At 31.4% G+C, this 27482-nt stretch overlaps 2 protein-coding genes across 7 annotated transcripts in view; one reads left to right on the top strand and one right to left on the bottom strand.

Moving 5' to 3' along the window:
• The window catches only part of LOC126920041 (C-Maf-inducing protein-like), a 26110-nt gene extending 9360 nt beyond the window's left edge, over nucleotides 1-16750 (top strand). For all 6 annotated transcript variants that reach the window (XM_050729916.1, XM_050729913.1, XM_050729918.1 and 3 more), the window contains 7 exons: nucleotides 4844-5029; nucleotides 5870-6459; nucleotides 8473-8562; nucleotides 8884-9136; nucleotides 9321-9578; nucleotides 9935-10235; nucleotides 10645-16750. In XM_050729916.1, coding sequence (XP_050585873.1) covers nucleotides 4844-5029; nucleotides 5870-6459; nucleotides 8473-8562; nucleotides 8884-9136; nucleotides 9321-9578; nucleotides 9935-10235; nucleotides 10645-10769 — 1803 coding nt within the window. In that variant the 3' untranslated portion in view covers nucleotides 10770-16750. The remainder of the gene's footprint in view (nucleotides 1-4843; nucleotides 5030-5869; nucleotides 6460-8472; nucleotides 8563-8883; nucleotides 9137-9320; nucleotides 9579-9934; nucleotides 10236-10644) is intronic.
• Nucleotides 16669-27482, bottom strand: LOC126920039 (cartilage oligomeric matrix protein). The gene is made up of 15 exons (XM_050729908.1): nucleotides 27190-27482; nucleotides 25643-25816; nucleotides 25328-25548; nucleotides 23673-24258; nucleotides 23177-23262; nucleotides 23042-23105; nucleotides 21856-22069; nucleotides 21523-21651; nucleotides 21072-21348; nucleotides 20838-20945; nucleotides 20336-20708; nucleotides 19127-19480; nucleotides 18830-19057; nucleotides 17889-18398; nucleotides 16669-17044 (listed from the first exon to the last, which is right to left on the bottom strand). The coding sequence occupies exons 1-15, from the start codon at nucleotides 27266-27268 to the stop codon at nucleotides 16968-16970; spliced, it is 3480 nt and encodes a 1159-aa protein (XP_050585865.1). The 5' UTR covers nucleotides 27269-27482; the 3' UTR covers nucleotides 16669-16967.

Here is a 27482-nt window from a genome sequence, read left to right as displayed (position 1 = left end):
CATAAAGTTATTTCACGAGTATTCTTAATTTTCCGTATCGTTATGTATCGTATCTTGTACATTGTACATAATTGACTTTTATAAGTTTCTTGTCATGTGCGTCATTAATGCCCAAAGGTAAAGTATTTATGAACCAAAGAAACGCGTTTTGCAGTCTATGAACTACATGTGCAATGTTAAGTAGATTTAAAAAGAAAAAAGCAAAAGAAAGAGAAGAATCATATATTAGGTTGTCCGAAAAGTTTCTTTCGTTTTATAAGGGAATAATAGATGCACAACATTTTTTGTTTTATATTACTTTATTGAATTATGTATGATCCATTTTGCAGTAATAGAACAAAATAATAAAACAAAAAAAGGTTGTGCATCTATTATTTCCTTATAAAACGAAAGGAACTTTTCGGATAACCTAATACATGTCTCTCAGTAATTAAATGTCTTAACGTGACTTGACGTGGTTCCAAAGTTTTATTAAAAGCCATAATTTTCGTATGACGCGAGAGATGTTCGCAGATAAAATAGAGCGGCTATATTTCTTTCAGGATTAATTTGTGATTGTAACACGATATTTTTTAGTCTTTTCAGAGGATATTTCATGGATTTCCATAGAAACTTTATCAATAAAAAATAAAATGGAAATACATAAACGCATAATCACAAATGAAGGAAAAAGATAGAAAATATGAGGAATAATGATTCAAGCTTTAGTATATAGTATAATACATACAGCGAATAAATACATACATGACATCTATGTATGTTTTCCATTGGTGAATTTATTTCATCTATACTAGATCTATTTATTATTAGATCGCAGATTTTCATGCATATATGTATAGGAAATTTAAAGCTACAGAACTGCGCATATAATATAAAAATATACACATTAAATATCCGAATTATGGCATAGTCCTTGTAATATTTAACGACTGAAACAAATGTTTGCTTAGATTTTATTTCTTTAATTGCAACCATAACAATTTAGAGCATAAACATTCGCAGTCTATTTATAATTTCTCAAATAAATTCAATATCACATCGCTGTTAGACTGTTATCGACAGACGAAAGGACTACGAAACGTACAAATAAATAATTGTTTCTTTCATATTCTGCTGCATTCGTGGATTTTCGTATATTTCTACGAATATCTGTTTCGTTTCGTGTCTGATACGAACTCCTTTTTGGTTTTAATTGATTGTTTACAAGCTGCACGAACTACTGTAATAATTAATATTATTAATAATGTTCTATGAATAATTAATATAATATATGTATAATTACCTAGGAAATCAGAAGCTGAATTTTATAATTTTCGATACTTCCCTAAAAAGGTAAATTATTGATCCCATAATTTAAATTTAATTCACCGTAAATGACACTATTCGCTTGAATCGTGCAAGTTTATCAGCGAAGATTTCTTCGTTAGTTGTCAGTGAATGGTAAATCGTTAGGAATTTAATTAATTTTGTTTTATGGCTATTACGTCATTAAGTTTCTTGCCGATATCGCATCTGCAATTACAAGTCGTACCATGCGTTTTAAACTTTCCAATAATGACTACTTATACATCAACTGGTTATTTATTTCCTGCTAACATAATATTATGATAAAAAGACAAATGCCTCACATGTGTTAACTATTAAAAACATCGCGTGACAATATAATATATCAATGATGCTAACTTTATTAATATGCTGTATATGTAACGTGCTGATAATTACAGGTTAATAATTCAAAACTAATACTTGGTCAATGTGCGCAGAATTGCTAGAATTGACGCAGATATTGTAATTGTGATAAATCATGCCGTTTTACGTTATTTTACGTTAGTCGAGGCTGCGAGTGTTTCGTCAGATTTTAAACTCAAACATCTAACTTACATACAGTTGTGCGAGGATTGGAAGCAAAAGATAAAGAACTGGAATTAGTATGCAAACATTTTTTAGCTTCTGAGAAATGTAGCACTGCGGAGGGAACATTAAGAGTTTGCGTTTTAATGCAATTTGATTATTTAAGCAGATTTTTATCTTTTTATGAATATAAAGTTTTCCAAAATTATTATTGGAAAATATGTTCATTTATAACTATTTTACATAGATATAAAAAGCTATTTACTGTTATATGTAGTCATATATTCATTCAGAGTTAAATTTGTTATAATACACACTGTCATATGAACTTGCGATACTCGTAAGAAAAATTGACTATTCTTTCGGAAATCATTTTCATCTGAACCGTATCTACAGAGTTGCTAAATTAAGCAAATATATTGATCAATTTAAATTTCCTCTTATATTCGCATTTCTTAACAGCAAAATTTGTCTATTAGCTTCCTTTCGAAATTTCCCAACAAGTCACCTAAAGTGATCCAAATAAAACTTTCGATAACAGTCCTTCGTTCGAAACTTTTTCCTTTTTTCATTTTGTTTTTTCTCTCCCCGATATAAAAGAATAAAGCAATTCTTGTTCCCTGTTTGAAACGATTGCCGTTTGCTACATCGATATCTCGCCTGAATTCGTCGAATGTTAGTATAGATAAGAATCTTTTGTCGGGAAACGAAAAATGTATAACTAGATTGGAACACGTCGTTGCTTGTATCAGGCGATCAGAAAAAGAAAAGGTAAAAAACGAAGAGGCAAAAGAAGGAAAAAGAAAAGAGAAAAATGAATCGAGCTGGCTTTTTCGCGGTGCAAGCGTAATCTGAAGCGGTCGCGAGACGCATTCAGGGTCGGCTTTGACGCAAGTGATGCACACGCATACGCACACGTGCACGCACGTGCACCTCCCTTTTGTCTCTTTTCCGTGTACACGTTTACGTGACACGTGCATACGTGTGCGATGTGATACGTGTGAATGTATCGAGAACCGCACGCGACGCAACGTTTGCAATTTTACGTATTTTGAATAAGTATCTGCGTTTTATGCGGGAAAATTAGGGTACGAAGAGTCAGCTAGTCCCAGGGAATATTCATTTTTCGATGCTTTCTATTTTATCGCGTTTCATCTAAGGTGATCAATTTCTCTCTTATGTTCATTCATTTATGGAAAATTTGAAGATGCAAAAATCCATAGAACGTATATAGTATTCAAATATATATATGATATTCAAGGTATAATACTCGTTGTAAAATTTAACGAGCAGAACAAATTTCTCCTTAGATTTCATTTTTTTAGGTATTATTTATTGATATTCCATTTGCCCTCTGGGATCTTGAGAGGCTTTGGTTTTTACATCCTTATATCTACTTTTCTCTACTCACTAAGTAGTATAAATCATCTTTTTTTTTACTTCTGTTCATACAAATAGCAATTTACATAAATTTCCGGAGTTTAGTAATATCATTTTTATTAGGTTGACATTCTTAGGTTGATATTCTTTTTATTAACTATTTGATACTTGATGCAAGTGTTTACATTAACAAATACATACATATATGTATACATCGATTGATTTGCTTATTTGTTTACATCTTTTTAAAACTGCAATCCTTCTTTCCTTCTTTAAAAATTGGAAACACTATGTAGAATAATGTTTGATATATTACAATTAGTTAATTTTTTCATTAAATAATTTCCAATTTTTAAAAACTTAGAATTTCTGTAGAACTATCTCTTTGTCTATATGCCAAGTTTTCAACGATCAAATTTTATGTTAATTTTTAGACTGTGAATTATGGTATATTATTTTTTGTACTATTTGACGTTACCATTAATTTACTATTTAATTTTGTTTCTTTATTACGAAATATTTTTGGTACTATGTTAGCAATAATGAATTTTATTAATTTCTAAGTAATTCAGGTAATTTCTGTAACATGTGAACTATTACTTTTTGAAAATGAGTATAGGAGAAGTGACGAACCAAGTTTGGTGTTGACAATTTTAATTAACTTTGCATAACTTTAAATTATTGCGATACGTAAAAGTTTCAAATCTTAAAGTCTATAATATTTCAGTCTTGCAAATTGAAAGTTTCTACATTTTAAAAGCTCATATAAATAGATATACCTTTGCATTTATATCCGAAACAACAATTTGGCCAAACAATTATCCGATTTCTAAACTTTTTAATATTGAGATATTATTTCTTTTTTCGTTACAGTATAAAATTTACGAAAGTAAGATTTAAATGCTAATACAAGAAACATAGAGGCATTTAAAGTTTGTAATCTGACTTTGTAATAATACAGCCATTTAAATTCAAGTACGAAATAATTATAGTTCTCATTTAGATATGCAGTCTTTAATATTGAAATGTATCCAAATTACCCGCATTACAACCGTTTAACTAACTATCATTCTAATCATTCTATCAACATATCTGCGTTGATCTGTAAAATTTAAATTTTAAAATAATATCGTCGATTTAAATTATTAAAAATTATGTTAATATGGTTAATAGATTGCAGACATTTATGAACTGAGAAGAAAATTAAACTTTCTAAAACGTATAGTAAAGCGTTCAGTATCGTATTTACGTATTAATATTGCATATTACGTATTAAAACAAATCCTTATATATGTATTCGGATTCTATTCTCTTAGTTCAGATATTCACGCAATTATGAATATGAAAATAATATTTAGAGTATTGTAAATGCTTAAAACTATAAAAGAATAAGACTAAGTGGGTATTTGCTCGTACGCATACTTTTCAATGTAGCTTTTTTTTTTATTGGGCTTTATACATTTTATTTTATATGAAAGCATGTGCTATTAAGAGATATGGAATTTAATACACTTGGATGTCTTCAATTAGTATGTGAATGCTATAATAAATATAATACTGCGCGAATACTTTTCGTAGCCACTGTAAATTATTTAGATATAATTTGTTTTAGAAAACGGGATTTTTTCGACAACCAATACCTTATAATAACATGTCGGATATACGAAAGTATGCTGTTACTAGATGGGATCCTACTTACAAGAACTGCCTTAGCATAGTTCTGCCAAACAGTTCTCTTCTTCTCCAAGCGAATAATGCCTATACTAGGGACCAATGGTATCATTCGATACTATGGAAGGTAAATTCTTGTACAATTCTTCCTTTCTATTTTTTGCAGATTCTACTTGTCTTTTCCTCTTTTGATCTAAGCACATATGTAATATCTCTAGAAATTCGAGATATTTAAAGACATTTGGAAAGACGAACTAAAAACGAAAAAAGTACACATATCGGAATTTTTTTTATAAAGAGCAATACTATCTTCGATGTGATGACAGAGTAAATAAATTAATTAATAATAAAAAAAGTGTGAGAAGAGTTTCGAAATGTTAAAGTTTAACTATCGAATAATGAGCCCAAAAGTATGTTGTTATATAATAAGGAAAAAACATTTTTATTCCCGTAATTCTGTATCAAAATTACCAAAAAGAAGAACATATTGTTCATTTGTGCTATTTATTCAAAGTGATATTTGAAGTGCAGCATCATGATAGTTCAAGAATGTATTTAATGAATGGCATTCCAAGCCATTAGAATACATAATGCGTAAAGAGTCTTTTAGAAAGTAATATATGTGAAAGTGGTACAAAAGAGGAGCGTCAATAAGATCATAATTCATTAAAAAAATGATACATACACCTCCTCTCAGAAATCTTAGAACAGTTGTCATATTTGTTTCAAAACTGGACAAATGTAAACGATAGTAAATTTATATAGAAAATCGTTTAACTTCATATTTTATGTAACAGAAAAAGTAATGTAAACTAATGCGAAGTTAATAATTCTAAATACTGTAGTTTTATTAAAGATAGAAGATGTCCCAAGAGTTTTGAGCGGGAGTGTACATCATTGATTATGTAAACGGATCTTATGTAAGTGAATTTACGCAATCTAATGTGTGTGAATTTCGAATTTTCAGAGGAGTATCTTTAAATATCAGCATCTAGTATCTCTAAATACCCGAGAGGAAGTGATCATCAAAGAATTAAAGTCAATGGTTGATTTTGCGTTATGGACGTCGCTCCAGGACGAAAGAGTGTCTGTAGCGCCGTTAGAAGCTATTGCAAAGCATCTCGAAGATTCGGCCGTCGAAGATCCATCAGAGAAATGTTCGGAGAAATCGACAGAAGAAGTGTCTCGATATCGAAATGATCGGAAACATTGGGCTGAAGCTGTTCTCTCCGTGGTATCTCCTCTTTTAGACAAAGTTGCCCTTCCAGTCTGTTTAACAAGGGTTCTTGTGAAGTTGGCTCAACAGCATCCACAGTCATCCTTAGTTACAGTCATAAGTCCAGCGATAACGAGATGCCTCAAGCATACGGTAGATTTTGGCAAATCCTTGGACATGAGGAAACTATTGCAAGTGTTTATAGCTTCTTTGTATGCAACGAATGGAGAGCAAGCGATCAGAGATTATATCGCTTCGATTCACGGGCCTGGAAGCGACTGTCCCCATCCGAGGATGCTTCCTAATTTGGTGTCCGTTTGCGTCGCTGCGGTTTTCCATAGGTGAGTTTGGTTTTTCTTCCCTTTCGCTTTTTTATGGACGAATTTACAACTCACAATCTGACGTTAGATATTATAATAATATTATATTTATATAATAATAAATAATAATTATATTCAAATATAAGGAGAGTCACGTATTCCGAATCTCAAATGGTGCATTCGTATTGGAAATTATGGTACTTGGATTAAATGGTGCGTTCGTATTAGAAATTATGGTAATTGGAAGATATTTGAAGTATGAGTTGCAAATTTGTGAAATTCCTGTGTATAGTATTGTACAAGATTTCTTTTGTATTCACGTCAATAAATGAGTACAAAGTTCCTTAACATATTTATTATTGAAGCAATTAATATTGATATTATTTTTTCAAATTTAAACTCATACAAAAAGATTACGCGAGCGTTCTGATTATTTATGACAGTCAGTATAACAAGGTTTTTATATTCTTACCATAAACATTTTTAACATTGAATATACGCGATTTATAGCAAAATCTAATCCTTTAATACGGTTGATGATTGTCGATAGAATAATATTTAATAGTATATCAAATTCAAACTTCAAAGAAATGTTAAAAATTTACATACTTTACATAAATTTAAAATACTTCTAAAAATTATAATGTAAAATTAATACAATATTTTTAAACATTTCATAATAATGTTTGTTATGTGCATTGACTTTGTCTAAAAAAAAAAAAAAAAAAAAAAGAAAAGACTAATTGCACGTGGCGAGTGCATTGTTGCAAATTGCGTGAGTCACCCTGTATTTTATCCACGCTTCATTAAAGCGTATCAAAGGCATGAACGTTCTGGAGTGCCTTGTTTGAAAGTGCAGAAACTAACCCTTTAACGAAGAATATGACTTTAGTTAACTGCTTGAGAACAATTCTGCGGAAAATCTCGCTTTATTTCACGTTAGAATCTTTTTAATAATATTTTCATTTTATTTTTCCTTAAAATTTCATGCAAATATAATCTAATATATTAAAAATATGCTTTATCTTAATATAAAATATACTTTCAAAGAATGTATTTATAGAAAGAAATATGTACACATTAAGACACTTTTTATTTAGTATCTCTATATTTTTATATAATAAAATGTTAGTATTTTATCTCCGTATTTTATATCAATATAGCTTTCTGCAACATTTTTTATTTTTATTTACTGTGACTTGAAAAAAAATGTTACATACGATCTTTAGATAAAATAACAAAGAATTGCTGCGAAAAAAGCTCGCAGTGTTCGCTAAGAAAAATAAAAGAATGTTTGATCAACGATATAAGTTCTAAAATTAATACTCAGTTAATGGAAAATGAAAAAGAAATCAATTTACATATGTACAATATATAGAAGAATACACTATGTACGTCGATTCGTGAATCATATATATGTGAATTTGCATGTAAAATAATTAACTAATTCAAATTAAGAGAAGATGTAGTATCATTTCTTGTGAACGAGGTAACAAATCTCCTTATGATATTTTTGCTGATATGAATGATTATCTTTTTTTGTTACGTTGCAATATTTTTTTCCTTTGTGTTCCTTTAATTAATGTATTTTCGCATCAACAGGCGTAATATCTAAATACGTTGTTCGCACAATAAATTGGACAAAAATTTGAATAAAAAAGGTTTCACGTTCTGTAAGAATCTTTTTAATTCTCTTGTTTACATGCATGAAGACTATTTAATAATCTACCAAATATTATCGTATCGTTAGTCAAAGAAACATATATTCGACGCGAGATATTTTATTTCCGATTTGATACAGCTTTTACTTTTATGCTAACTCGTAAATACGTCAGCTTGCTTTTTTACACGCGTCCAGGCGCACTAAAAGAACAGGTAAAATTTAGAAGTCCATTCATTACGACATGTCAAACGCACGACTGTGCAGAAAAAGCCGCTGTGACGTGAAATAAATTATATATAGTGGAGAACATTCTTGCATACCACAAACGAAATGCGAATTAATGAAAGTAATTACAAGCCATTCAATTGCAGATTCGAAGTGGCTAATCGTTCTTTGCCGGAAAACGAGAAATCACCGACCTTGCCTCCATTAGATTGTTACCTTCTGGTGCTAAATATCGCGTAAGTTTCATCACTAATGCGCTCATTATCACATATGAAATGCAATGGACATTTATGCAAATTTATACTTTCATGAGTACAATTAAAAAAAGTTAAACCCTGATGGAAAATTGTTTTACTAAGTAAATAGTAATTGTTCCACTAAATATTATAACGAGTGTTGTATTTCGGGTATTTTATTGTATATATATTTGTATATTTTTGCATCTTCGAATTTCCTATAAATTGCATAAATATCCGCGGTCTAATTACAAGTAAAGTATACCTCTTTTTTTTTTTAAATTTCAAATCGCAAGAGCTAATGATTATTTTCTTTTCTAGATCAGAATATGCCGATTGGAGGCCAGAACTTGGTGCTTTATTGCAACCCGTACCATTCCCAGAGGAAGCTTTTGCTATGAAAGAGGTTCAACAATCGATATTAATGTGCGTGATTAGCCGTTTAGCGAAAGACACGAGATGCGTTGTGCATCGTGTTCTACTTCCGATTAGAGAACCCAGACCTGGATGGATTCATATTGCCGCACCATCCAGTCCGGATTGCCCTGATCAAGGAGAATTGTTTGGCGAAATGGTAATTTTTCATTTTCTACATTAATCCAAATCAATAATGCCATAGAAATAAAATTGACTTCTTTCTTTATTTATGCGATAGAATAAAAAGGAATTCTTTTTGCCAAATACAAATTTATTCTAAGAAGCGATATCACCTTTGGTATGTTAATATAACATTGATCCCCTACTGTTTTTTTATCCAGTTAACTACCTTACTGGCGTGCTGCTGTCGAAGAAAGAAGTTCATTAGCTGGCTGATGAAACAAGTACGCGACGATTGTATACTATTAGCAGTAAGAGGCTGCGAGGCTGCCCAAGAAGGTCTTTGTTTAATGCTAGAGTGGCATTTGCTGTCAAGCAAAGAAACTAAATTGCAAATAGTTAATGCGTTAGAGTCAACCACTTCAGGCAAGGAACGATACGCAGCTCTTTGCCAGAGACAAAGGAATTTACAGCAACTTGTGAGTAAAGAGATGACATCTATTTTGTCAAATACACAATTTTTCAGATAATATATTGTTATAAACTAAATTAAATTAAATTTGGTATGTTTCCGATTTATACACCTGCTACTGTTTAATTTTAATTGTAAATCAAACAAGAAATATGACTGATTTCAGATATATGTTCATTGTTTAATGGTGATGTAATATCATTATAGATTTTATTTTACAATAAGAAAAAGTAGGCGTGACTTGAAATTTCATAAAGGGAAAAGTCCTTTCATGGCCGGGGAGCTGAAAAATAGACTATGACTATTATTACTATAAGATATATTTCTTTATATGGTATAAATTTTTGTTTTGTATTGAAATAGCTTCGGAAAGGAGGTCCTAGACGATTGACGTTACCAGCTCGAGCGACAGACGCGGACGTTGCCCTTATTCTGAGCGGAAGGGCTCTTGGCAGCTTGGAATACCTCAGTTTGGCCTTTACCTCGGTGACCTCGGCTTGCGCCGAGCAGCTAATCAAATTACCAGCTTTGAGGCATCTGAACTTGTGGGCCACGCAGTTCGGTGACGCTGGCCTACAAATGATTAGCGAACACTTGCAGAAACTGCAGGTCCTGAATCTTTGTGAAACCCCTGTTTCTGATAAAGGAATCTCTAGCTTGGCCTGTAAGGAAATATGAATGTTAATATTGTTTTGTCCAAAGAGAATGTATCTTGATATGTTTAGTATAAATTTTATATGAACTCTTATCTGTATATTTTGATAAGATCAATTTTTATTTTAACATCTACTTTCATATATTTTGAACTTTACAATTTAGATATTCATATGCTGTACATACAGTGGCTACAAAAAAAAAAAAAATGTTAGCACACCATTAGATCCAAGCAGCACTTTCATATGACTATAAAAATTTGGTACTATGAAAATGAAATATAGAATCTGATAAAGAAACGTTTCATTGAAAAATATGTATGTGCCAATACTTTCTGCAGCCACTGTATGAAGTTAATATAAAATCTTTACTCAATTTCTTAATTAATCTGAACATTTATTCAATCTTTAAATTTTTAGCACTAACGAGTTTAAAGAAGCTGAACCTGAATAGCACGAAACTATCCGTTCAGACGTTCGAATCCCTGAAGAAGTGTTTGCCAGCTCTGCAGGAGTTCGACGTGAGATACACAGACGCTTGGTAGTCAGAGCTTTCTTCCTATATCCAGTCGAACAATTCCAACAACTCCAGTATCAAAGAGAAAAGACAAAGTTAGACGAGATTCAGGCGAACGAAGAGAAAGATTCGAATGGTGAAAACAATTTGACGAGTCGTTGAAAAATATCGTGGCATCTAGTGTATTGCGTGCTGTTTTATCGACGAAACGAAGAGAGTTATTTAGATGTAAAAGATGGCTCCCGTATACGGGAGTATACCGAGAGTCTTTTAGAGGTATAGTTAAGAATATGGATAACTTGAGTTCCAAACGAGACATTTTCCTCGTTTACGCGAGGAAAAAGGTATTTCCAATCGTTGTTAAGATTGACTAAAAAAAAGAAAAAAAGATATACACGTGTCTAGGACAACAATAAAAGCCTGAAAGAGTAAGATGATTTTACTCGATGAAGAATCGAAGCGAGAAAACTTTCAAGAAGTATCGTTAACTGCCCATAGAATTGACGTTTCGATATAAAGAAAAAAAAGAGAGGAGATAAAAAAAAAAGGAAACGTTCGAGGACACTCATCGAAGTTAGAATAGAAAAAGAGTGGAAATTCGTAGCGACTCTATAAATAGTTGATTCATGTAGGAATAAGTAAGAGGACATCGAGAGATCGTTTGCGATGGCACAGGGACTTGCTCTTCGGCGACAGGAGTCCGAATTATTATTCAGTCGACCGCAAGTCTCCAAGTGTGTTGCCTTTTTCCTGGATCCTACGCGTTACGTTTTATTCCGATTTTAAGCTGTTAACGTTTTTAATTTGAAGTTATAATATAATTTATCGATATAGTAATAACGAATAGAGCGTAGATCGTTTAATTTATTATTTGTATATTTATTGAATTTTGAGTTCATGATAGGATATTATTAATTTCTTTTCCATATACTTGATTCGCTTTATTTCGTTCCTTGTAAATATTATTTGATAGACGCGTTATTCTTGAAAGACGTTTCTTCGAATGTGATCTACATAGTTAAGTAAACGTAGTTTTATAAAGGGAACAGAAATATGCATTTAATTGAGATTCGATTTGATTGCGCAGATATCAAAAGGATACCGGATAGAACTGACGATGAGTGAAAATAGATTCCTGATGATGTATTTTTATTTCGGTTCGTTTTTAGTTAGACCATCGAATAAAACAGCCAAGAACTCGTTCGCTGTGGCTTGTTCTTTTAATGTACATTTTAAAACTCGTTGTTAAGATATTCAGCTAACAAGATACTATCTTAAATCTAATGATCTAATCTATAAAGTAAAAATTTGAACTATGTGTATGCTATTAACAAAAATATTATATATCCTCGATGAAGATATTGGGTGTTTGAGAAAGGATAACAAATATTTTAGGGTATTCGTAAAAATAAATAAAGATTTCGATACTAAAAATGTAATAATTCCAGAGAGAATTTATTTAGATAATGTAATTAAATTCTTAAAATTAGTAAATTTTATTGGATAATGATATTTATTTATATATAAAGGGAAAGAGGAATACACAATTATTTATGATTAAAGATATGTTGTAAACTTAATTCTATTTTTAATTATAAGTTCTTTTCTGCTTATTTTAATGAATATTACGTATGTATTTTTATAGTTTTTGACCCTTTCTTCGACACCCTCTATATTAACAGTTTCCACCAAACATAATTTGGCAACGTTGACTTCGTCGAACGAAAGATTTACGTGAATTAGTCGTATATACCTTCTATTGAAGATCAAGGTGTTCATTGGTCGGCTACTATACACTTGTACGTATAAGTAAAATCGGGGAAGAAAATTTGTCAAAAGAGAAGAGAACGTTATACATGGAAAAGTCGAAAAACAAAGGGACGCATTTCAGATATTAAATATTTTATGACTATAATAAGTGAATAAAATATTTGTCATTTTACCATGTATTCGTTCGAAATTCTTATACGCTTGGTTCATTCCTTGATAAAAAATATCGTCAAGACATTTGCTATTTGTAAGAATCCGAATATCATATTTAATAATATTATCAGAGTAGTTAAAACAACCAATTTCTAATTTTTTATAGAAATTTTGTTTAATTGGAAAATTACAAGTCCCTTTACTTTACGACTTTTATTCGTGGATCGAGAGAAAATATGCATGTTGTCATCGTGTAAAGTAATATCAGATTTATTTTATTTATATTATAGCTTGTACGCTAGGAGATAAATACGGATGAACTTCTTACCGAACGAGAGTGTGTTTTCGAAGAAGATTCTTTGCCGAGGTTTCTTGCTCTTTTTTCCTTTGAATAGCGCTCAACTGCCTTAGCGATCAAGCTCTGAGCGGCCACTGCCATAACGTGTGCGAACCAGAAGAGACTCAACTGTCCGTTGCACTCGTTAGAATCGAGTTTTTCGTTTAAATTTTAACTCTTCGGGTGTTTCGAAAATAATACTCGGCTGCGAAAATAATACTAGGCTCCGAAAATGTCGATTGCTTGTCTGCAATTTTCTTAGGACTGTTCGACAGTTCCAAAATATCCGGCTTTTAGGGTTCATATTATACTCAGCTTCGAATATTTCAACTATACAACTGTCCTCTATTTGAGACATTTTATTATCAAAAGTAATATTTTCTTTTTAAAAATTTGAGAATATCGTATCGTATAAAAATTCAGAAGTACAAATAGCATTTTTATATTACACATAGTAGGATAATTTCATTTCCAAGCGTTGTATATTTTGCAATTAAATCGTAGCTGGTCAAGCTTCACGAAAACAGTCGTTCGTTAGTTTTAAGGAGAATGAGTGAATTTGAATTTTTTTCTCGTTAATCTTTTTACAGTTATAGAAAAGATATCATATTTATGCATATTATGCATCATTATTTTCCCATTCAATACCAGGGTTGTTAGATATTTTTTCTTAATGAATAACAATTTGAAATATACTGCCCTATGAAATAAAACTTATTTAAATATTAAACAGAATAATTAAGATAATTGTCATATATATATATATATATATTATTACTATTACGTATATCTTTTCCATTTTTGAAGGGAAAGGCTTTCGAAATTACGTTTATATCATTTTTCTCGTATTTTCGTTTTCATATAAAGTATACGCCCAAAATCCGAGCAGCTGTTTTCGAAACACCCTGTACGCGAATCGTGCAAAACGAACTTTAATCTAAGATTCGGAGAAATTTATATTATTAACTTTGTCGATTGTGTGTGACTGTCTTTTCACCTATGATGAACTAAAATACATATTCTACTCTTCTTCCTCCACCACTTCTCCCTCTTCTTCACTCAAAGAATTTATATACTTTTAAGAAATCGATCAGAGACACTTACAATTAGCAATGTTCTATTTTCTTTGCGAAAACTCTAGGGAAATGTACAATTACGAATGTTTAACCCATTAACTGCCAATTTCTCTCTTCTTCAAATTATCATATGTACATACATATGTATAATTCTATAGATTGCAATCTCGATTCCAATCAATTTAATCAATATATGCGTTTGAAATATCAAATTCAAATATATTCTTCGACAAAGAAAAATTCCTCATTTGGGTATCATCGAAACCGTGAAATTTACAAATTTCTGATCCCTAATTTTATAGTCCCTAAATGAGGATTATCGCAGATAATGGGTTAATTAATAGAGCATCATTATTATTTTATTTTCATTAAAATCTCTGTATATAATATACATATAGAATAATAAGAAAGAAAAGATTTAATTTAAGATTTTAAAAGTTTATAGGATCTATGAAGAGAACAATATAGAAAGTGCATGTGTTGCTTAACACTAAAGAAAATGGTAAATGCGCTATAAACTCTTAAAGTCGTGAAATCTGACATTTTGACGTATGTGTATGTGTACGCCCAATTTTGTAATAGTTGTATAATATTTATTCGGCCTCTCTCCGATGGTTAGTGCATTTAAAATATAACTTCCGATTTATTAAAGAACTTCCTCGGAGAAGGAATTGCTGTAGCTTCGAAACAAATGGTATCTATATGTTCCTTAGTGTAAATATAAAGTTAAGTTTTATTTTTAATTACGATCTCTAGACTTCGACTATTTATATATAATAACAGGATTTTGCGTTCCCACGCAGAATGTTAACGTAACACATTGACATACATAGGAAAAATAATAAGCAAAATGGTTATTTAAGCCGAACAGTTTCTTTTTTCAAGTATTTCTGTTGTTTCAAGAAAAGTATTATATATATATATATATATATATATATATATATATATATATATATACTTTTGTACAAGTATATTTACAAATTTTGTAAATGAACAAGAAGCGATAAGAAGTTATATCTCTCGTCCTTCGATTTACGCGGTTAGACGCTATATTGGTATTTTCCTTTTATGCTATTTATTTATGTTAAAAAATTCTTGTTTGTGATCGTACTTATCGCATCATGCTGATCATTCTTTGGTTAATTTTTAATAAAAAAGAGAAAGTTAGTTACCTTGGACATCCTGCGCAACATATCTGAAATAAATATTTTTATACATACACACCAGTTTCTTCTCTTACATACTTTTATTTTTTGCACTAATAAATTACAAAAAGTTTACATTAATAGATTTACGCTTCCCTCAGCCATAATAGAATTATTTGTTGAATAAATTTATTGCGTATATCGAAGGAAGGGGTGTGTAATAAAATTTTATTCGTGATAGAAAAAATAATAAATTATTATGTTTTTTAATTTGCAATGGGCCTAAGTATCGTGTACATTTATGTGTTATTTATTTCGATATTTGTCATATTTCTTTTTGGTACCTCGCAATATACAATATATTATTAATAAACTACATACGCACCTATTCTTCATTCAAACAACGCGTAGAAATATTTCGAAAATTGTTCTCTCTGTCACGTACAAATGTTCTTCCTAAATTTCGCAACGATTAGTTCATCCTGTACTGTAGACATTTTCTTATACCAACGTGTATATATATACTTTTTTTAATACCTATCGTAAAGAGCCTCGTTATTCCGTAACATTGTAAGTAGACACTCTTTAGTAAAGGAAAAAAGAACACACACACACATACACATACACATGCACATACACACAAATATGAAAATGTTTTAAATGCGTATACTATCAAAGCGACAAATTTTTTCTAGGCACTTTGATCGACTTTGTCAATCACTTAAAAAAGAGGGAACGATTTAGATGTGCGCTTTCTGAACTGTAACGACCAATGTAAATCGATTGTAAAACAGTAAAACCGATTGAGTGTAATTTAGCTATGGAAACTTTTGAAATATTAAAACTACTATCCGAAAGAGAGAGAAAATCTGTAAAAATTTAAATTAGTTATATTAAAATAAGAGCACTTAAGAGATCCAACTATCTAATCTCTTAAGCATTGGAGTTTACATCATTAATTTAGTTTATCAGTTATTTTGTATGTTAAACCACATTTCGCATATTCTATATCCACAATAATCTGTAATTCTTTATCGCCTGTTTCTTCGAGATTAAATGAAATTGACGAGAGCATTCACGGCATAAGTCATTTCTAAATTACGGTTCAATTTACAATGAAAATTAACTTACGTTGTTTCTGATATTTAATTTTGAATTCATGATACCCGTAAAGATTATCAAGAGTATAAAGCTTTAATTTGTCCATTTCTTATAAAAGCAACTTCCGTATCTTTGCACACATCGGTATAGTAAAACATAATGTAATAAATTCAATATATTTGATTCAAATCGTTCAGAAAGCGTACAATCATATTTTAATCTTTCCTTGTTAATTAGAAAATTAAGTGTTCGTTGCACACATTCCGCAAAAATATAATCTATTTTTAAGATTTCCCTCGTCCTTAGCTGATGGAAGAAGGTTCATTGAAGGTATTTGTCATGCTGTATCTTTAATTACGTATATTCTTAAATGTTACAAAACTTCGAATTTCATAAAAAAAAGAAATAAAAGAGAGAAAAAGAATCACGAATTTTTTCCAATGAATTCTGCCCATATTGAATAAAACTCGTAAATATAGATACATATACATACACTTAAGAATATTTTTTAGTTCTCATCGCGGGAAACGAACCAAATTCATGATATTCGGCTTAAATAGACAAAATTTTCCTAAAATAATGGAATAAATTTCAAGAAGTTATTAAAGTGAGTCGTAATAGATAAGTCTGGTAGAAGGTCCGATTTAATTATTCATCTCTACATTTACTTCTTTCTTCAAGTTCGCCGGCAACTCGTTCCATACCAATTTCGGGACAGTCTCTGAAAAATATCATAAAAATGAAGAAATTTTATGAAGATTTTGTCTCTTTAAAGGTATTTAAAGTAAGAGTATTTCTGTTAGAGTTTATTGTTCAGTGATAAGGTTGAACTACAGGTTCATATTTTGTATACTTTTTAATTTATAACACGATAAATTATTATATAACGAATGTTAAATTATAATATAAAAATCATTAATTAGGATTACTGTTAAATTATTGGCAAATTTGAAAGAAAAGATGCAAAAAATGCATATGCTAAAGGAAAAGTTCACGTGTGAATTGGTGTGGATTAAATCAGTTATTGTATTATCACGGATAAATTTGAAGTTTTATTAATATACTGGGTTCAAATTTTAGCTACCGTATTGCTGAAACATTAAAATAGTGAGATTCTGTTTCGAGCCGTTTTACACCTAAATATGGTTTAATTAAAAGTCTTGTGTTAAACTGTAAATAATTAAAAAATGTATATTTTTTATATGTTGTATATGAATTTCTTCATTTATAATTGATGTTTTCAATCTATTATCAGTTTCCTTCATTAATATGTAATTCTTAATTCTTAAATGTATGACCTTTATATTATATAGCAATTTTGTTATCTATGCTGAACGACATTAATAAATATGTGTATACAGGGTAACACAAAACTTGTAGGCGATATTTACAGGAGTACAATGAAAGTAGTTCATATATGAAAATATCGCCTGAGAAGTTTATTTTTAATTATAAATGATTTAATTTCTGCACTAAAAATTGCGTAATATATTTTTAATGTATCCACCAACGCTTGCAACCAAATTCCAAGAGCAAACCTAGCACCTGTACAAATAAAATCTTACCTTTACATGTATATAACAAATTGGACCAAGTAATCTTTTCCTGAGAGAAACAGTAAACACCCAATCTGCCACCTTTCAATGTCGAATCGTAAACATTTCCTGAGTCAGCTACTAGTTGTTTTCCTTGATAAAGTCGGAACCTAATTAGACCGATTTTAGGTCTATGTAACAGATGCCATCTATACGGTGTCCTTTCTTTCCATCCGATTTTCTTTGGATCATGCCAAAGAATCTTCACCTGGTTGGGTACATCTTCATTATGCCAAAGACTGTTTCTAAGAAATTCTCCGGGACCTGTATTTGAGTTGACGAGTTTCAAAAAAACTCCGGGTTCTCCTACTGCTCTGAACGGAGTCGGCATCCAATATGGTTGCGGGCCTTTTTTCCAGCACACGACGTAGAATCTACGGTTGTCCTGGTAAGAAAAAACAAAACCAACGTAGTCGTCGTCTCCGTCGTCGTCGATGAAGAACGTGCCCTCGAAATCTACGCCGCTGAATATATCCGGACCTGTTGCAGATGAAGATTTAAAGTCAAGGAAATAAACAGATTACAAAATTTCAAATTTCTCCTTTAGTATGATTAGTAAATTAAATGATATTAGTTTGCTAAATTCTGTTTCGGAGAAACGAAATTTCATATCCGTCAACCTGATATTCATTACACAGTGACTACACGAGGTATTTGTAAATACTAAATACATATTTTTATCTTCTAATGAGACATTTTTTATGAGGTTTTATATCTCACATTTATAGTATCAAATTTTTGTAACCGAAGGTATTAGTAAATGATATGAAATTTAATATACTTGGATCTAATTAATTAATATTATGTAAATACTGTAGTAAATGTAACTGTGTACAAATACCTTTTGCAGCTACTATAATAAATAAATAAATTGATTAACAGATATAAATTAATACAAATTACTACATTACCAATAGCAAGTCCGGGATCACTATTATAAAGCTGCTGAATTTCAGCTCCTTCGTGGTGTATTACCCAAACAGGATCTATTTGAGCAGTACCAATAGGATCTAAAGCAACCGTAGTATATTTTCTGAAATCTGTTGCCCAGATCAAACTATTGTTAGGACAATTGTCTAATAAATTCTTCACAGTGTCGTTATCATTGTCGTTCCAGCAAGCATCACCAACATTCTCATCTAAATATGTATAATATATTTTTAAATTTTTATATGATAATCTTTACAGTTCGATGATTCTTTACTTACGATGCGTGCGACGTTGATCCGGATTGTAAACGTAAGGACAATTGTCAATCGAATTGGGCACACCATCATTATCCATATCATTATCGCATTCATCTCCTATACCATCGTGGTCAATATCATTTTGTCCTGAATTCATGACATCAGGACAATTGTCTCTATCGTCTTGTACACCATCTCTATCTTTATCGTTGTCGTTGTCGCAAGCATCACCTACCCCATCTTCATCTTGGTCCAATTGGTCCTCATTGTATACATCAGGACAATTGTCGCAGGCGTCGCCAATACCATCCATATCGCGGTCATTTTGATCTGGATTCTTCGTTTTTGGACAATTGTCGTTCTCATTCAAGATAGCTATGAGATCATAAATGTTATTGATTATAAAAGATATCTATTAAAAATATTTTAAAAAATATTTAATATAAAACATTTGTAGATAGCCGCCTAGGTGCTATATAATAAATTTGAAGAAAACATTTGCAACGGCCTAGGTAGCTTAATCGGGAAAGCACCCGCTCGGTAAGCGGATGATCCGGGTTCGAATCCCGGTCCAGTAAACCTGATTGGATGAACATTTTTTCTCTCTAAAATCTCAGGAAAAGTATAACCCCCTGATGCCCAGTAGAAAAAATAATAATAATCAGTAATGATATTGTTTATTTTAATTGATCGATATTTATTGTATAGATCAATGTTATATGGTAGTTATCGATAAGTTAATCATGTATTATGGGTAATCGAGGGTCGTCACAAATTGTGTCAAGCTCTCTGGCGCCGGCTTGCAAGAAATGTGGACATATACTCTTACTTACATACAATAAGTATATAAGAATTTGAGAGAAAAAGGATTCGCCGATGGACTCTCTGGGTAGCTTAATTGGAAAAGCACCCGTCCGGCAAACAAATTTGGGTACGAATCCCGCTTTAGTTAAACCTGATTGGCCGAATATTTTTCTCCCTACATATCCAATTCCTTTTTAAAAAAGTTTGAAAAAAGCTTTAAAAAATATTTCGTCAATTTTACCACGTAAAAATTTCAGAAGACATTCTATTTTATGCAAAAACATCCTTAGAAATGGAGAATACTCTTACCAATATCGATTGGGTATTTTGAAATTAATCTATCGATTAATTAAAATTTATCTAAATTTATAATTTTGTCTACGAATTATTACTGAACCTAAAATAAATTTCTCTTTAAAATCTCACCATCGTTATCAACGTCGTCGTCACAGGCGTCACCGATGCCATCATCGTCAGTGTCGTCCTGCTTTAGATTTTTTGCTAGAGGACAATTATCGCAAGCATCGCCGACAGAATCATGATCACTGTCTTCCTGGCTAGGGTTTGGAATTAAAGGACAGTTGTCCGAAGGATTCAAGATGCCATCGTTATCAGCGTCTGGATCACAAGCATCACCCAAACCATCTCTATCCGCATCCTCTTGTCCTGTATTTGGTATAAATGGACAGTTGTCCATACGACAACGTAAATCATGACAACGGAGGTTTCTATCAGGAATTCCATCGCTGTCTCTGTCCGAACCACACATCAGTCCATCCCCTGCCCATCCAACGCGACACTAGAAATTGTATATTTTGATATAAATTGTGAATTTGATATATAATTTGATTGTTTTGTCTAGAATACATATATATATATATATATATATGGACTTAAAAGAGTAGTTGTGTTAGATTTGTTTTCTTACTCTACATGTGTATTCATTGGTGTTGGTACAAATACAATCGGCGTTTACATCGCCAAATGTTTGGTTTCCCACGTAACCTGTTCTACAAGTACCACATCTATACGAGCCCTGAAGTGTTAATGAGAATTGTTAAGTTGGAAATACAATTAAAAATATAATAAAGAAGCAACTTCAATACTTAAATTGTATTTATTGAATTTATTTGAATTGTTACGAATTTTTTGCAAAAACTACCTCCGTATTAATGCATGTCATATATGGATCGCATCCTCCATTGTTATTTTCGCATTCATTTATGTCTTGGCAAATTTGCTTGCGAACCATTGCGATTTCCAAACCGACTCCTTCGACTGTAGGTCCAGCAAATCCTGGTGGACAAGATTCGCATTTGAATCCTGGATGAAGATTGATACATCGTACTCCTGGATGACAAGGTTGAGCTAGCTCGCATTCATTTATATCAACACACGTAGATCCATTACCCATGAACCCGTTTGGACAAGAACCGCATCTAAAAATCATTATAGTTTAGTCAAAAACCTTGGAATAGTCCTTCTCAATTATTTTACACTTTATAATAGATAATTGTAATTTACACTAAACGCCTTAAGTTCAATTAAATTACAATTAATTCCATTTAAATTATAGAAATTTATGGATTAACTTGATATTTTCATTTCATTACTTGAAATACGGCGGATGAAGAATTGGATCACATTTTACATCCGGGTAGCAAGGATGAGGCTCACAACCACCCTTAAATCGTTCGCAGCGTTTACCATCACCTACGTAACCGTTGGGACAATTTCCACACCTGAAAAATTGTTATTCAATTCATTACAGCTCATATCCTTTCCGATATCCTATGTACGCTATCTAAATTTTTCTCCCTAAGTAACATAAGGATCAAGGATGGGTACACCTACATATCGTACTTCGAAAAATGAAATTTCTGCATACGGTTGTAATTCAATCGCCGGGAACTGTATTGTAATTAATTAAATGATTCTACTCGTACCTGTATCCATCCGCGCGGTCGTAGCAACGGACCCCATAAAAGCAAGGGTTGTGCGCGCAACTAATTTTCACGCAACGATATCCATCACCAGTGTATTGCGGCGGGCACGCTCCGCACTGTGGCCCGCGTGGTGTGTTAATGCAGTCAGCGCCCGGGAAGCAGGGCGATTTGTAATCGCAACTAGGAGGAGGAGCCGCCGTGGTCATCGGTGAAACTGTGGAATTACCAGGATCAGGAACTTATCAGGATATCGCTATTCCAAGAAGAAACCTCGACCATATTGCGACTCAACAGATTTCCGCCTGTGCTTGGAATCCACTTTAATGCTACAATTACTACTGGTTAATCTACATTTCTCTACTAAACTAGTTAAAGTCATAGATTTTTGAAAATATCTATAACCCAAGGCAAAATAGCTCTTTTTGTTCTTTTTTTTTCATGCAGGAAAAATATACCTTCTATGGAATATTCTTCGTACATATATCTAATTAATAACTTTTAGTATTTCGTATATATATTATAAATGCCAGAAATATTTTAGAATATCATTTCATGTTCTATTTGTAGTTTCGATTTAAGCATCATATTATTATACATTTGAGCAATCTTTTTGAAAAGTTGTTTGAAAAATTTTTCATAAATTAGTTATTTTGTTTTTGACAACTTAGTTTCTGCATTAGTTTCTGATGTCTTCGCGACAATTTAATAGTCTTCCAGTTCATACAGTATTTTCTATTCCTGCAATTTCTTTTCAGGTTATAATCACGTTGCCAATATCATTTTCCTCAATTTAGATATTAGTCATTTCGGTTAAGACGTCGCTTTTCGATCTAATCGCGTTGCTTTCCGATCATACGAACTAATCTAGTGATTCGAGGAACTTTATTCCTAATCATTCTCTTAAAAAAGTAAGAATACGAGTCACAACATTATTCCATTTTGCCAGAAATGTACATTTATTGCAATGTAAGGCCGTATTATACATTTATTTAAATGCTCTTTCGTTGTTTATAATATTAACAAGTATTTGCACACTTGTGAAAATCGTTACTAAAAAGATTGTCTCGAAAGATGAGAAAGGATTGAGAAAAATTAAATTAAAAAATATTATCGAAGAACAAATAGAAAATTAAAAGCAGTTAACAATAAAGATATCTTTCGTGTATGTAATTCTTTCAATACCCACCAGGAGGTACACGACATGCTGCGCAATTTTCAATTAATTGTCGAAGATGTCGCATTTCCAGTTTCTGAAAGGAAAACCACATTAATCAAGTTCATTAAATATTCTTGAATAATTATGGGCGACGTTATTACTCACGTTTAATTCTATTTCTCTCCAGACCTTCCTAGTAGCTTCAATCAGCTCGTTTAATGTCCTCACGATTTGAAAATCCATTAAACAAACTGCAAAATCACATTTTCTTAAGATTTTGAAATCATAAATAAAAAATAATGCTCGATGTTAGATAACATACTATCTACATATTTTATTTCCTAAACTTCCATTATGATAGTTAATATCTTAAACAATTAGAACAGTTAAGATATTAAAATTTATTAATAAACTGCAGTTTTTTTTTTTGTGCAAATTCGTGTTTTTCAGAATACAATTAAGGAAAGAGAACCCAGATAGAAAATTGTCTTAATTACCAGATATTATAAGAAGCACTATACTATGGTTATTTTAAACATTTTTTCGTGTTATCTGCGTATTATGTACAATTTTGCACGTTCAAATTTCCTACAAGTGCATAAAGATTCGCAGCCTATTTATTAACTCATTTTTCGCATGATTCATTTCAATTACAGCTTACCCTTTTCGTTCAGACTCTGAATCCCTATGTCCCCTCTTCGCGGAAATCTCTTATGATACAAGTTGGACTGACTCAATGGATCCAATTCACCAAAATTATTCCATTCCATGGGATTCTCGTAAAAAGGTCCGTCAAAGTATTCAGATCGTGTTTTCTGACGCGAACGTTTCACATGTTTCGAAACATCTTCTTGATTAGTTTCAACCTCACTTATAGAATGATATTTCTCAGGACGTTCAGTAGGACGATAATCGTGTTTCGATTGAGATGATTGTTTAAAACCTGGATCGCCGAAATCTTCAATTGAACTTGTATCTTCGGACGTATCTGAAGTTTCAGTTGTGGAGTTTTCATTGTTTCCTAATTTTCTACGAGATGGATTAATCTCGAGTGAAAATTCGTCGGAATTATTATCAGAATTGTCTTTGGTTGATGTAGGAATTGATTCGTCAGACTCGACAGACTCTTTGTACTCATCCGATAACGTGCCTAAACCGGCCAGATAGTTGGGGCAATTTTCTTGTTTCAGAGCGTCGCTGACGGATAATAAGGGATACACCTTTAAGTGACTTCTCCTTTCTCTAAACTGAAGACACAATTTTTCTAAGTTAAAATTCTTTAAATTGAAAGTTCTATAATTGTTAATAATAATAAATATACAGCAACAAAATAACATTTTTCATAATACAACTAATTGAGTTTTGGAATTCTTTTTCTATTGATATAATACTGCATGTATGTATATTATAGATGTTTTACATTTAGATTAAATACATATCTGAATATATCAATTCTTTAGTTATATATATTGAAGTAGATACATTAACTATCATCATTATATAGGAAAATGACACTCAGTTTAATGCGTTTTTCAGTTATAATACAAAGAGTAAGAACGAAGTATTACAAGTAGTAAATAAAGCTACTTCCTTTACAAGATTATTTCTAAGCAACGCAACGTCGCTTAAAAAAAGAAAAACTAAGACGATTTGTATATTAACCAGCTTTTTCATGAATATTTAAATAACGAAAAGACAAGAGCGAGAAGAAACGAAGGCTCGTTTTCTCTCTCTCTTTTCAGTTCATAAATTACGATCATCGTGGTTCTTTTTGTATGCATATCTCGAGCGCAAGAAAGCAGACCGTGAATATTCAATAATGATGAAGTCTAAGCGAATCGAAATCAATTCACTATGCTTAAATGTGTTACGCGAGTTAACAGCTACACGCAATAAATGCGAGCAGCCTTGGACTGACTCGCCATATTTGGAATAGCATCATCCTACGATATCTAACGTCACCGGTTCTCTGCTAACAACCGTGAAGTTTTTCAATGATAGATGAAAGAACGTGTGTTTTGGTTGTTTGTCCTTTGACAAAACAGAAACAAAGAAAGAAAAAGGAAAGAACAATTACTTTGACCCAATTGAATTTGTTGACTCCACACCATTATAGATGTCCGTATGTAACGGAATAAGAGAACAGTAAAGTAATTATTAAAATATCCGAAGAAGTAATTAACGTGAAGTGTTTAATATTTAGCTTAATATTAGCATATTTTTCTAATATTATTACTAATATTCGTAACTCAAGTATTTAGGCTTAGAAGACTTGAAACATCTATTATTTTTAATTCTTTGATAATAAAGACTCACCACTTCTACAAGAGAATCATCTTCATTTTCTGCTACCTTACGGAAGCTTTCCTTCAAGTGTAACATGCCTTGATAAATGCAATCAACGTAAATGTCTATTTCGGGGTCAGGTTTATTCTGATGCACGAAGACGATTATTTTCTTCCATGGAGCATTCACGTTCTGAATTTCCAAGTGCTCCGTAGTTCGATGACCATTTCGATTAGTCTTCTCATAGATGACTAAAATAGAGTTAAAATGAATTAATAAGAAATATATAATAATATTTTTTATTTATGAGAATCAAATAATTTATATTTGGAATATTCTTCCTACTTCGATTAGTTTGCCTGTCGAACTTAAATATCATTTTTGTCTTCGATTTCTCGTATTTTACAGCTAGAAGAATATCAATCGCTGCTTCTGATTGCTTTTTTTTTGATTTGGAGTTCAAAGCAACAATCACAAAATCATTGTAGTCCCATGTTTCTCGAAGATTTGTCGTCAACCCTGTAAGCATTTGTAACACGGAAAAATATTGATTAATTTCATTTTGAGAAACTCTGACTTATTATCATTTCATGGATGTCATCGTGCTTTTATCACCTTCAATGCTCAGAGAAAAGGTTTCATGCAGAGCTTCATGAATTTCCGAGAGCCCACACAGGATCGTATCGAATTTCGATATCGTTTATTAGTAGACTGCGAATTTTTTCGAACTTATTTTAAAGATAGAAAGATATACAGCAATGCATGTTATATGAAAAAAAACATATGAAATGTTCAAAGTACATACCGGTTAGGTATAATATTCAAAGGATGAAATAAATCTTTAGTTACTTAATTGTACTTATAAAGATATGAATTTGCATAAATATCCGCAGCCTAATTATAAAATATTTCTTTTGTCTATTGTTTGTCTCAAAATAGTAGAAAAAACGTCGTTAGTAAATTTATGTAAAAAAGAGGTGTTTCCCTAAAGATAGATGAATTACTTCCACAATTGGCGAGCATGAAAATAGTCATTTCAAGTTGAACTGTTGTAAAAACCATTTATCGTTCCTTGCGTGCCGTTACCGGGTTTCTTGTCAAGTTGTATGGGGACTGGTTTGCAACACCGTAAACACCTTATGGGAACGTTCTACCTCTACTGTTTTACTATGACACAGTTTACTTTGCTTCCAAGACTATAGGAGGAAAATAATAGTTTTAAAAAACGTAAGGAAAGGTAGAGAAAAATTAATTAGAATTGATAATCAAGAATCTAGGTTGTAGATATATGATTCAAGATCTATATTCTAATTAGCTTTTTGACTCTCAGTTTATTTTACTTTTAGCATTATAAGATAAGAAACATTAATCCATATTTGAAATCTTCTAGATTCTATATTATACTTGTAGATATCCAAATATTTGTATACTATATTTGTACTAATTAACAAGTTTAGTTGTAGCCAGAAAATTATTTTTATCCATACTTTTGTCAAGCTTGATATTAAATATTTTACACCTATATTGGAAACATTAGATTTATCTGTCATCCAAAATTCTTAATGCTTAAAAATTACAAAATTTCCCAATCTTCATATATCCTCAAAATGTTGTATTTACAGAATTAAGCAACTAGAATTAAAAATTTTTGGAATTAAAGTCTTGTATTTTTAACGTATAAGCTAAAAGCTATTAAACTATATTGAACCCAAGAATCTGGATCTGTTTTTTAATTACGAAAGCCACATTCATAGACCTTCTATGTCATTGCCATTGATCTTCCACTTTTATTTTTAAATTGTTTACTAATTGTTTACTAACGTTCACAAATAAAAATAATTACGTAATAAATTTAATAAACGAAAAACATGAAAATAATCGTTTCATCTTACCTTTATCCAATTTCACGTTACAATCAGCGACGTAAACAACGAATAGTATCGCGAAGATCAACGATGCGATAATATGCATTTTAAATCACTATCTTCCAAATTTAATCGATTATTTTTCCACGAGATCGATTAGTCAATTTTATTTTTTTCTTTTTTTTTGCGTCGTATTTACGGTTTATTCCTACTGTGAATTGATTAAGGTTAAAGCGTACTGATCTAGAATAAATAAATCGTGATGAATAAAATCGCGGGACGTTGGCAGGACGTTCATCGACTGAGACATGGAAAAGCCT

Source organism: Bombus affinis, chromosome 9 (genome assembly GCF_024516045.1).
Source record: "Bombus affinis isolate iyBomAffi1 chromosome 9, iyBomAffi1.2, whole genome shotgun sequence".
In the NCBI taxonomy this organism is placed as follows: domain Eukaryota; kingdom Metazoa; phylum Arthropoda; class Insecta; order Hymenoptera; family Apidae; genus Bombus; species Bombus affinis.
Note: the sequence above shows the minus strand (reverse complement) of the source record. Positions and strands in the feature narration are given on the sequence as shown.

What these genes read in the sequence shown, in the direction of transcription:
- LOC126920039 (XM_050729908.1), bottom strand. Translation starts at nt 27,268, where the DNA reads ATGCATATTATCGCATCGTTGATCTTCGCGATACTATTCGTTGTTTAC. An exon ending in AGCATGTCGTGTACCTCCTG is followed by an intron (nt 22,070 to 23,041) that starts GTGGGTATTGAA and finishes GTAATTCCACAG; the next exon opens with TTTCACCGATGACCACGGCG. An exon ending in CCAATGAATACACATGTAGA is followed by an intron (nt 20,709 to 20,837) that starts GTAAGAAAACAA and finishes TACAATTTCTAG; the next exon opens with TGTCGCGTTGGATGGGCAGG.